Here is a 13,369-nt window from a genome sequence, read left to right on the forward strand (position 1 = left end):
TGTTTTCAAAGTGTAAAGTTTTATTTACAAATTACCACATAGAAAAAAAGAAAAAAACGTATTGTTCCAGTCTCAATTATTCCTTTGTCAAATTATATTTTGGAAATTTATAAAATGTATAGTACATTTCCTTAAAGTCCCATAATTTAAGAAAAAGAAAATTGATTTGTGCTTTGACAAATTTTCAAAAAAGATTTTAACCTGAAAGTACAGCATTATATACATTTTAACAAATACAAAGCAATCATCAGCAAAAATAAAAATAACCCTAATTCTAAAAGTACCATGAACCACAAAAATCACAGAATTAAATAAAATACATTTAAAACATCTCTCAGTCACAGCATTTATTTTGGGTCATGTATCTATATAAAAACAGTATTCAGCATGTAGTTTCAATTTTATAAAATCATTTAAATCAGAAGACTATGACTTGCTTTGCACATCAATTCATATTTACAGCATGTTGACCTGAAGTAGTTTGTATAAGGCACAAGGAGAGAGAAGACGAGATAAAATAAATTTAATAAAAGGAATCAAAGTACAGCAACAAACAATAACTACCCCTATAGCTAGCTAACCCTCCCTCCCTGAAAACACTTTTCACCAGGAATAAGACTCCAGTTATCAAGTGAACTTAACAGTAGTACTCAAGCAATCTTTATTCAATTAAATATCCAAATGCTGTGTATTGAAGAATATGAACCTCAATAAAATGAATTTAGCTAGGCCTTCTCAGAAAAGTTACTTGAGTGGTCCTAAGTTGAGGTTCTTCAGAATCTAAGCAACAGCCTTGCAAATATAAATACACAATTATCAGTACTGAAAATATATCAAAGGAAGGTTGACCTTTAAAAAAAGAAGTCCTTCAAGATTTTCTAGCAATGGCCGGGACTGATTCAGGGCACAGTTGACACTTGATGTGCTAAAAAGGGTGTCTGCTGGTACAATGCTGGGTGGACAACCCACATAGCGTACAGCTACTTTGGCAAGTTCAGGCCACAGTAACTTCTTTAGGTTCCAATAATCCAGAGGATCACAACTCTGGTCAAGAATGTCTTCCTCCAAATACTCCAGCACTGCAAGCTCCAATGATTTTGGTTTCTCCTCTTGCTTGATTTTCTGTCTAATGTCATCCATAAGAGCCCAGAGGTTTTCATCGTTTGAGGCCAAGCTGTTTGATGAAGCTGGTATTTCACTGCATCCGTTTGACAATGGTGGTTTAGTCTCCACGGAGTTAGATGCAGACACCTCAAGCTCTTGTATGAGGTCATGCTTACACTGCTCTGCTTCTTCCTCAGTAAAAAGTGAGGTCTTATACCTTGGGTCCAACATGGTTGCCCATATGTACCTGGGGTCATGAAGTGTAGGTGACATTTTAGTCACCATTGCTTCCTTTAAAGACTTGAGCATATTGTCAATACCCATGGTCTCATCAAAAAGCATATCTATTTTTCGGTTGAGTATGTGAATGAGTGGAATGACCTGACCTAGAGTTGCTGTGCGACTGCTCATCTCCCTGCAGGATACCTCGAAAGGCTTAAGAGCATTGCAGACTGACTGCATTACTTCCCACTGGTCACAGCTTATCAGTTCCCTGAAATTACACTCTATTGACATCTCATCAATGGCTTTCTTTTGCTCTACTAATCGCTCAAGCATAAAATATGATGTTTTCCACTTAGAGGGAACATCCTGAACCAGCTGGTTTTCAGGTAACTGGTAAGTTTTTTGCAGCTCTCCCAACTTCTCCTTTGCTTTAGCAGAACGATGCACTCTCTCACAGATTTTCCGAGCAATACTAAGCAAGTTCTGAACCATCCTCTGACTTTTTATGGCTTCGTTAACAATGAGGTCTATGCTATGAACAAAACACTGCATGGTGGTGTGATCACTGCTCTCTAGTATGCTTCCAATAGTTTGATTATCTGTTACAGTAAATCCAATTTTAAGGCCTGAAGAACCAATCCAGGTGTCCCAAAGATATTCAAGCTGCTTCTGTATGTTCAGCACATTGTAGTCACAGTCAATTGAAGAAACACCAAGAAGGGCTGAGCAGTGGAAATCTTGCCCTTGAGGCAGAACTTGAGACTCAAATGTTACCCAGTGGGCTGTAACAATCAAGTACTCTTGGGTTTGGCTGCTGACCCAGACACTTGTCGTGAAGTGAATAATTCCACCTTCAGCCTCCTTGAGGTGGGTCAGAACTACTTCTTTCACGCTTCCATACATTTCGGGGATTGCTGTGCTGGTAAAGTAGGATGACGAAGGTAGAGAATACTGTGGCTGGAGGTATTCCAGTAGTCGGTTAAGGCCAACATTTTCCACTACAGTTGATGGCTGAAGATCCAGTGCAAGCATTTCAGCAATGAGTTTGGTGATTTTTTTGGAAGCTGGGTGGCATTCACTGAACTTCTCTGCATTCTCCTCATAAGTAGAAACATCCATGAGCTCCTGCTTAACTTGAATTTCAGCAGATGACACATCACCTGAGTTATTACTATTATTTTCAAGCACATGCCCATGAAATCTTTGCATGTGCCTAAATAAGCAACTAGTGCCTAAATTGGTTGTCTTTTTGCCTCTGCTAATTGTGCGGCTACAGTGCAAACAGACCACCTTTGTTGGGTCCGCTGAGGAAATAGAAAAGTGATTCCATAGCTTTGAAGTCTTTTTGCTGAAAACAGGCAGGGTGTGGTGTTTGTTCTCAGCAGCAGGGCTGTCCGTTGCATTTGTTGTCATGTTGTCCTCTGCAGCAAGAGTACAATGGGGAGACTGAGGCGTGGAAACTTTGTCATTTGTGCTTTTTTGGGTTTTGAGAACATCAGGGTGCCGTCGCATTAAATGTCTCATTAAACAGCTTGTGCCAAAGTCCCCTCGTTTACCACGGCTTATAACACAGGGACAATACCGACACAAAGCTTTGAGCTGGTCAACAGGAGAGACAATGAAATGATGCCATACTTCCGATTTCACTCGTTTCATAATTTTTTTGTTCTGTTGAAAAACTGAGTTCTGATCTTGGGATATGCTATGCCCCTCACTGTGTTCCTCTGGCGAGGATGACACAGGTATATTTTCCCCTTTCAGACTAAATGATGCATCAAGTGAGGACTCCTGTCCAGATTGATATGTAGCATCATTTGCCTCATCCTCAAGAATCATGTTCTCACTGTCATCATTGGGCACTTCGTCTGATATGGCATCAGTGCGATGCGAGGTACAGAGAAATTCCTTTTTGACCTCTGTGGAGTCTTGTGTGCGCGACAGCAATGTTGGTGAAGTGGTGTAAGGTGGAGGAATGCCTGAGCCCTGTCCATTTTCTTCGATGACTATGTCACGATGGGCCCGCCACATGTGGCGAATAAGGCAGCTTGTCCCCAAATCTTTCCCATTTTTGCCACGACTGAATTCATTCATGCAGTGAATACACACTGCTTTTGAGCTGTCAGCAGGGGATAAATAAAAGTGTTTCCACACTGCTGATCGCCGCCGGGAACTTGAGCTCTTAGGGGCTGATCCAGGGCATTCACTCAAGTCTGTGGCATCATCATTATGGTTGTTTAAGGAATGTGGGGATGGAACCACACTATAGTCACTCTTAACGCTCTTTTCTGCTTTTGGTTTGACCTTTTGTAAAGAGTCTTTGGACACTATGTCTGTGGCCTCAGCTACAATAGAGGACAGTGGAGTAAGGTTGTCTGTAGGAGGCTTGATGCATACAGACAAGTCTCCATTGTTTGGTGGTATATTGGGAGGTATTAAAGATGAATTATTGGACAAATTATTTACAGAGTCACTGTCTTGCAGAAGAACAGTGGGGTGAGCCCTTCGCACATGCCTCATTAAACAACTAGTACTGAGATCTTTCTCATTTTTACCTCGGCTGAATTCTTTCATACAGTACATACAGATTGCTTTGGTACTATCACGTGGTGATATGAAAAAATGGTTCCAAGCAGGGGATTTTTTTCTAGGGTTGAGGGGACTTCTAATGGATGATAGAAGGCTTTGTGTGACAGCATCCATTGCAACATCATACAGAGTACTTGAGTAGCCACTGAACAAGCTACCATAAGCATCATCATAACCTCTGGTGGCAAAGGGGCCAAAGGCCCCATCAAATGATAACTTTTCATCATCCTGAGCGATTTCACCAGTTACATTTGGTTCTTCTTTGACACAAATACTTGTTTCAATTTCGGAATTATTTATTTCAGTGTTCTGGCTCTTACTTGAAACAGTTAGAGATGTCTGAGAGTCATGCTTTTCACAACTTTCTGCTGTTGAATCCTCTGTTGAGAGCCCATCGACCTCAGAAGATCCATCTTCCTCTGTGCCCTCAAATGACAAAGACACTAAAGAGGAATCTTTTGCCAGTGTCTCAGAGGGACAAGTGTGGGGATCTGCTTCCAGTACATCTTGAGGAGTAATTCTGTATGATTTAAACACATAACCATCTTTCCCTTCTATTTTTAAACAGGTTCCTTTGGCCTCTATTCTCTTGTTATCTTTGGAGCCATTATGCTCGTGGCTTATATCCTCAGTCTTCTCTGAGAGGCCGTCCTCTCCATCCATTATCGCAGAAAGAATTTCTGCAGGGAAAGAAAACCTTCTCTATTCAAAGCAGCTTTTTAAGTGTTCAAGTGTCATGGGTATGGATCTTTCTTCCATCCAGATGTTTACTTTACCATGTTATATCTGAGCACAGATGCAACAGATGTGTTGACCTCCATTTAGGATAGTGTAAACTGCTTGTTTTCATTTGTAGAACCTGAAAAATTAGATGAGATCAAAAATACAATTAACAGTTTAAAGGAATAAAAGAAATAATGTTATATACACACTTTTTAGTAGTTTTTATAGAACATTATTTTAAACTCATTATTATAAGTTATTAGTAATACACTTATTATTGTTTTATCTGTTTGAATCAGTTTGACAATTTAAAGGGGTCATATGATGCGATTAAATTTTTTTCTTTCTCTTTGGAGTGTTACAAGCTCTTGGTGCATGAAGAAGATCTGTAAAGTTGCAAAGACTAAAGTCTCAAAACCAAACAGATTTTTTTTAACAAAGTTAAGACTCTGCCATGCCTTCCTAAACAACTCATTCAAATGCCCCCACGTCTACGTCACTATGTGGAAATATTTGCATAATGCCGCCCATAGTACACGGTGTGTACTGACTATATGTATGTGCATATTGCACATATTCACCTGTTGAAGTCTGTATGGTTAAATGTTAATTGTTTCTGCAATTTCTGGAGAACGCTCCCAAAAATTTCACTCACCAAGGCACATGTACTGTGGTGATGTGACAATAAAAGTGACTTGACTTGACAGATGTTCAGGCAAAGAAAGAAGGCATGGTTTCAGTAACCAAAGTTAGTGTTGAAGCAGCCATGTCAGGGAGATGCTGTGTGTAATCTAGGCGTAAGCAAGACTCGAATTCACCTCATTCGCGCATCTAGTTACAGGAGATTCTGAGTTATGAAAAGGACCATTGAAAGCTGACAGCGACTGGCTTTCGTGGTGGAAAATTGGCAGTAATACCCCCACTTTGCGCAGCTGTACCTGAGTGTCCCTAGCAGTGTTGGGCAAGCTACTTGGAAAATGTAGTGAGCTAAGCTACCAGTTACTCCACAGTAAATGAAGCTTCACTACACTGAAGCTACCCCCCTGGGAAATGTAGCAAGCTAAGCTACATCAGCAGTAGCTTGCTACATCTAAGCTACTTTTAAAATAAAAATTTTATGTTGAACACGTTTTATTACAAGTCAATGCTATCTCAGTGCTCAAAACTGTCAGTCAAACAGATAGGCAGGTGTAATTGTTTAGTTGAATAGTTTGTGTTCCTTATCATTTTGGCAACAAAAACAATCAAAATACATGTAATTAACAATGTGAGCACAAGTAAGTGTATGCACCTGTTGTATGGGCATTCTTAATATACTGTAGGCCTTTGCAGAACAAAATGCAAGACACAGTACAAAAAAAAATGGCCAGGCTGGCCCTTATGAAACAAAAATATATTGCAATATATTGGAAAATATCATGTAATATATTAGGCATATATTCTTATATATATTGCTTATTATATATTGCAATATATTGAAAGCGGCAATCATTTGTATATTTTGCAATATATTATATAATATATGTGTCATCAATATATTATTAAATGTATTCAAATATATAAAATATTAGAAAATAAAAAGGAAAATAATGTATTACAATATATTTAATATAAAATATATTTTCCTTTCGTAAGGGGGACCCTGATAATTTTCACAAGCAGCATCTGAAAACATATTTTCTCTCGGTTATCTCGGTCAGTGTCATGTACTTGTCGAGGTACGGCCATGGCGACTCACTCCTCGGGATTAACTGTTCTCCGACCTCATCCTATGCCATCATTTCATCAAATAATTTTTTGCGTGACTGGCCAAGGAGTGGTACCATCCGGAGCAGAAGGTGGCGGTAATGCATCATAAAGATGGTTGGTTGCTATCCACCGTAAGCACGAACAAGATGAAGTAGCGCCGTCGCGTCACTACTGATCCAGGATCAGCGATCTTAGCAGTTGTATTTCCCGATTTGAGTTTGAGCTTCAGAAATGCTTGCGAAAATGTAGCTTGTGTGGAAGCTACCGCACTACTTGGTAAAAAAAAGAGCTTCGCTACTGAAAAGCTATTTGATTCAGAAAGTAGCGAAGCTACGACCAAGCTACTGAGAAATTAAACTAGTAGTTAAACTAGTAGCTTCGCTGCTTGTAGCGACGCTACTGCCCAACACTGGTCCCTGGGACATCAGTGCGGTCGGAGCACATCTTCTCAACAGCTGGACATACAGTGAATTAAAAACGCTCTGCTCTGGACCCCGAAAATGTTGATCGACTTGTTTTCCTGTCCAATAAATTTGTGACTTTTTGCGCATTTCAATATGCCTGCCTAGTGCCGCCTAGCCTAAGTGTCGGTTACGTTCAATAAAAAAAACACAGATGTTTCTCAGGTCCATTTAAAGTTTCATTTTTGAACAGTTGTTTGAAATGGATTGAATCATTATTTAAAATAATCTTGGAGATTTTTGAATTGTCTAAATCATAAATGCAGCCGGGTTGAAGCCTGCAGTGATGTTTTTCATTTATGTTATGGCAGCAGTCCCCTTTGCATATATTTTTTTCGAGAATGTTGCACTCCTGTTGCCGTTTGTTATTCTGCACTTCATGCCAATAAAGAAGAAATATTGCTGACTTTTGCGTTTCCAGCACTCTCTTTACGTTCGTCCGTTATTTTACGTTGAAAAAGGAAACGTCTTTTTCTCTTTTTTTTTTTACAATCGTCTTTTTTTTACAAGATTTTACAATCGATTCAACAAATACTTATGTCTTAAAAATCGAAAATGATTTTTTTCACAAAAGTGACAGCCATATTGGATACAGTTTGTAAGACTGTCATAGGTCTTCACTAGTTTTTTTTTCATGGGAGCTGCACTGATCAAAAAATCAATAGAGCCACTTTTATTTCAAGGTATCAAGTTACATCTAGTAATAATTAGCATGTCTTTTTATCAATCTGTCATCCCTGATATGCAATGCAATGGGGGCTATCATTCTTTATCATTTACCAGTCAAATTTGTAACTGAGACAAAATTATAAAAAAAAAAAAACACCTAGCCCATACTAGCCCATCATGCATCTAACCAACCAAGTGCATACTCTGCGTTAAGAACTGTTAAGATTAAAACCGACAACTCCGCAGTGAGTCAGTGTCACGGACGTAGGACAGAGCGTGTGTAAATATATTTTTAGTCAAAATTTCCATCTTTTATATATATATATATATATATATATATATATATATATATATATATATATATATATATATATATTAGAGCTGCAACTAATGATTATTTTTTCTGTCGACTAATCTAACGATTATTTTTATTACAATAAATAATTAATCTAATGTTCTTTTTTTTAATTAGCTAATGAATCCTTTGGATAACTTTACAAAAAAAAAATATAAGTACAACTTCTAATATAATATTTCAACCTTTATTCATTTTCAACTTATGTGGTTGAAGTTTTTACAGTATAAAATAAATAAGAGGCAAAGAAAATTATTTTACTATGGTAAATATGAGCTTATGATAGCATTTATAATTAAACCACAGTAGCCATAAATTTACAGTTGTCTGAGACGTCATGAAATGTTCTTTAGCATCACAAACCATAAAATGTAGTCAGGGTTCTGCTATGGTTTAGCATGGTTTCCAGAGATCTGGAGCTGATTTGGGGTAGCTCGGTGGTTTGTGACTGTTGTCTTGCGGCGCGCTGTCTTTTAAGGGGACGTTCACATATCACGCCTATTGCGCGCTCAAGTTCGTTATTTCCAATGTAGGCGCACGATAAGCGCGCTCATAATGGAAGCGACGCAGTCGCGACGCGCACGCGGTGCGACACGCTCGTTTTTTCCAGGCGCGTCCGCACCGCATCGAGTTAAAAACATCTCAACTTTTCAGAATGCCGCAAGCGCAAGAATATCAGACCTGAACCAGGAAGTTGGTCACCAGATCACACGGTAACTAGTTAAACCTTAACACTTGAGAGCGCCAAGATGTTTTCCTCTGAGGTGCTTGCGCATCGCAGTTGTGCTGCCGTGGTTCACCATATCGGTTTTACAACAAAGGGCCATTTTAGTTGTCCTGTGTTTAAAGTATTCACATACTTTTGATAACAATGGTCTCTGTTTTTGTGATAGAATGCAACTTCCATTCCCAGTATGCCATTACGCAAGATGTAAACAAACAGTGTGACGCGTCGACGCATTTCACGCATGTCGACGTATTTTTGTAGTCTACATAATCGATGACGTCGACTCGTTGTTGCAGCACATATATATATATATATATATATATATATATATATATATATATATATATATATATATATATATATATATATATATATAAATAATTTTCAAATAGACCAGACACTGTCTAACCATGTCTACCACGGACGCAAGAGTTGTCGTGCCACGCCCTGCTGCGCTAAAAGTCTGTCTAAACTTGATGGCACCACACTACAGTTGCAAATCATCTGAACATAGTGTCAGTACATTTCGTCATGAAAAGAACGAGGCATCAGTTTACTGATGGGGATAGTGTCGCATCACACCGCATCCAGTGTAGACAACATCACTGGGTTCTGTCGTCTTTTGTTGGATCGTGCCACTCGTGCCCGGTGTAGACATGGTGTGAGTTTTTTAAAGGGTTATGTTATAGCACTGCTTGTTTTTAATGTTTTTATGAAATATCTGAATTGACTGCATGATCATATCATCGTATTATTTACTGCCATGCGAGTCACAAAAGTAAAGCCCGGCAAGCCACGCAACAAGTAACACTTCCTGTGGTAGCTTTTTGGCGGGTGTGCTTGTGCTGCCGCTGTCTTGTTCATTTCATACTGTGTAACATCTCTCTCACTCGACAGCTTGTCTCTATAGCAAACACGCCGTTGGAAACTACAGGAGCCCTGAGTGGAGCGTCGGCGGATGTTGAAAAGAAAACGTATTTTCATTCAAACTAGTCGATATGAACTACTCATTCGAGTTAATCGATAAAATCGATTTATCGCCCAACCCGATCACATATTGGAGTCCGCTGTCTTAACGTCCGTGGCTTGTGTATTGCAAACACATTACATGCCTCATCACTGCCTGTCACACCACTCTGTTCCTCTTTCGGGCTTGAACTGGTGGTAAAACTAAGGACATTATTAACTGTCTCTAGCTGGTGATTATGAAAAGCAGTGTTACATTTCCGACGAGTGCTTGCTTTGTTCGGCCAATCACAATGCACTGGGTCAGTTGGCCAATCAAAGCAGACTGTGCTTGCCTGGAAGAAAGGACACGTTTGAGAGAGGCGGAGCATAGAGGACCTACAATAATTTACAGTATTTGAAAAATAATGTGTTTTTTGAACATTAAATCATGTCAACTCCATGATTCATGTTACTCCACATACACAAAATAATTATCTTTAAAAAAGCATCAAATGACCCTTTCAAATTAATGAAATCAATGGCTGACCTGAACTGAAAGTTATCATTACTTTCAGAGATATTGGTCTTGAAAAGTAGTTTTGTGTATTTATGGTTTGTGGAACTAATTCTCTGCTAAGCCTAGCTTTTATAGCAACTACTGTCAAACGGTCACCAAAAAGGTGTTCAGGATACCATGGAAAATGTAATCTAGAACAACTTTTTGGCAACAAATTGCTGGATATTTCACTAGTTAGATATTGAAAAATTATAATATTATAATCATCATCATTATTATTCGACTTGTATTAAGAATAACACTGTTTCGGTTCTCTCTTTTCAGCTTTGTTAGCATCTCCAATGAAAATAACCATATAGGCCTAACAGCCAAAACAGACCGTTAGTTAGTTAGTCAGTTATCAGCATAACACAAAAATAATTATCTTTTTTTTATGGCTGGTATTATTATTGGTGCATATTTATTTGGGATCAGTAGCAATGATCAATCATACTTGAATAATACAGCCTATTCATTAATGTGGACATGATAATGTACTTTAAAATGAATGGGAAACCTGTCAATTAAATAATTATATAACCTGCATAAGGCTGCTATGACATCTCACTCCTCATCTTTAATCTGGACCTGTAACTACACAGAACTATGAGAAATTATTATATAACCTGCATAAAGCTGCTATGACATCTCACTCCCCATCTTAACCTGGACCTGTAACTACACAGAGCTATGAGAGGTATACTGTGATATCCACATTCACTTTATTTCTTGAAATGCAACAGTGTTTGTTTACCAAATTGGTATATTTTCCTCTATATAAACTACTACTATTAGAATACTTGGTGGGTTGTTTTTTTTTTTTTTTTTTTTCAGAAATGCCACCATATTTTTAACAAAGTAATACAGTCCTTTCCTTGTTTTAACCATAGACTGTATAGGTTTGAACCTGTTCATAACGGAACATAGCGATAAAGAAAAAAGAAAAACGTCAGTTGTTGTCATCAATGACAATATGTCCTATTACAGCAATTAATAGCAAAACGAAAATATAGGCTACATTGTCACATAGTGTCAAACTATGCTAAAATATTTCTCAGTGGAATTTGTTTCATTTGGTGTAAAGAGTATATTAACGTTTACATTTTCTGTCAGTTGTCACGACATATTAAGGCATAAATTAAAAGAAAATCAAAAATATACATTGAGCAGCCTACTATGATAATTATGACCGTGTACTGATGTATGTTTCATGCAGTTCTAATACAATTACATACAATTTATCAGAAGTGTTTCTAGTAAGGAAGTCGTGTGCTGCTTGAGGTAACGTTACTCGTCTCAACACACGCTCTCACGAGATGTTAGGAGCTAGCTAGAGCGACACATGCTAGCGGCTAGTGCATTAGCGCGTAGACAAAACAACAGGAAAATACTTAACATTTCGCTCCTGCCATATGGCCATAAAACTTGAGTTACTTGTGTGTTTTCTTATTATTTACTTTGTACATACGACTGCTTGGGGATTTAAAATACCTACTTGGAATCATTTAATCACGTAGAAAGAGCGTAGTTGACTTTGTGACAACTCAATTGTGTGGTTACGTTAGGCCACACAGGACATAACCTGATGAGGCAGAACCGGATCCTGGTCGCACAAAACAGAGAAGATCGTCGAACTAGACGGGTCACTGGATCTAAACCAAATTCATGCATGCGTCTTCCCGAGACAATATAAACACTCGAGTAAAGGCATAAGTATAGCTTACCTTTGTGTCCTGAGGATTACTTAAGTGAGTTTTGGCTGTGAAATGGTTAAATAAAGCGCACAGTTGGTCCAGTGTTGTTGGTTGCTTTGTCTCCTGTGCCGTAAACAGTGCGCTGTAGTAGCGCCACACGGCGTCAGACGGAAGAAACATGGCTCTATGGTATGGCGTCACATAGGTTTTCGATATAGTGGGTGGGGTTAATAAAACAAAACTACCGTCATTTTTATATCATACCCGATGAAAGGTCATAATCATGTAAATAAAATTATGAAGCAATTTATACACTTTGCATACTTATGCATAAACGCTCAAAGCACAGATAATAACGAGGGTTTACTAAAAAATATGCACGGGGTTTCTTGACCCCAGGGTTTCTCTCAGGGGCAATAAGGCAAAACACATAGGCTCTTTGATGTTTAAGTCTGTTTTTAGGTAATTAAAATATTTGGAACTTTTCTGGATTTTTGCTGTTTAGGAGACACTATAGCATCAACCAGCATTCGATTTATTTTCATTTCCTGATTGCAAAGGAAATTCTAAATATGTTTGTGTTCGTAGAGTTTCATATGACAGTGCAATTGTAAATGTAACTGAGATTTTGAATTTATATATATATATATATATATATATATATATATGTGTGTGTGTGTGTGTGTGTGTGTGTGTGTGTGTGTGTGTGTGTGTGTGTATATATGTATGTATATATGTATATGTATATATATATATATATATATATATATATATATATATATATATATATATATATATATATACTTGGAATAATTAAGCTGTAACAATTAAAATGTATAACAAAATCATGCCAGTATTATAAATAAATAATATAAATAGTACATAGTATATATATATATATATATATATATATATATATATATATATATATATATATATATATATATATATATATATATATATATTGATTTCCCACATATAAGGTATGGAGTACTGAACAAATATAAACAACAACAAAGAAATAGAAAATATACAGTATATTATAAATAATAATACAGGAAAAAAAAAAAATAAACAACTAAACAAAATAATAACAGGTAAGAGTTCATCATATAAATAACATAAAATCTTCACTAAGAGACCTAGGGCGTTTTGCTTTACTGTTTTTCAACCCAAGTAGTAAAGCGATATAATTTTTCATATCTATATGAAATAACAAAAAGTTGGGTTTTCCTTTAACCCATTTCTGTTAATTTGTGGGGTATTTCCCCATGATCAAAAAAGATTAACAATAAAGGCCACATTTGGTGGTAATCTTTGTCTTTTAAAATAAAATAAAATGAATATATATATATATTTTTTTTTTTTTTCAGAAAAGTTAACTTTCATGTCTAGGCATTTACAAAGGAAACATTCCAAATCTATCCAAAACATTTAGCTATAAATTCAGTTAAAAAAATAAGTACACATTTTCTTTCTCATACCAAAGAAATCACATATAAAATCTACATCAGTACGAAATCTAAGAAAAAGACTTTAAAGAGGGTACACCCGATGGAGTAATTTTAAATG

The 13,369-nt window shown here is 37.1% G+C and overlaps 1 protein-coding gene across 2 annotated transcripts; it reads right to left on the reverse strand.

Annotated features, from left to right (window-relative positions):
* Positions 1-12,179, reverse strand: zbed4 (zinc finger, BED-type containing 4). Of its 2 annotated transcripts, XM_026231526.1 has the most exons (3): positions 11,828-12,179; positions 4,692-4,774; positions 1-4,595 (listed from the first exon to the last, which is right to left on the reverse strand). In XM_026231526.1, the coding sequence occupies exon 3, from the start codon at positions 4,576-4,578 to the stop codon at positions 817-819; it is 3,762 nt and encodes a 1,253-aa protein (XP_026087311.1). In that variant the 5' UTR covers positions 4,579-4,595; positions 4,692-4,774; positions 11,828-12,179; the 3' UTR covers positions 1-816. The 2 variants fall into 2 exon arrangements, with proteins under 2 accessions (XP_026087311.1, XP_026087304.1); XM_026231519.1 differs by having other exon boundaries at positions 1-4,774; positions 11,828-12,178.
* Between the last annotated feature and the right edge of the window lie 1,190 nt (positions 12,180-13,369).

Source organism: Carassius auratus, chromosome 4 (assembly GCF_003368295.1).
Source record: "Carassius auratus strain Wakin chromosome 4, ASM336829v1, whole genome shotgun sequence".
In the NCBI taxonomy this organism is placed as follows: Eukaryota; Metazoa; Chordata; class Actinopteri; order Cypriniformes; family Cyprinidae; genus Carassius; species Carassius auratus.

Coding starts and splice junctions, on each gene's coding strand:
- zbed4 (XM_026231526.1), bottom strand. CDS start 4,578: ATGGATGGAGAGGACGGCCTCTCAGAGAAGACTGAGGATATAAGCCAC.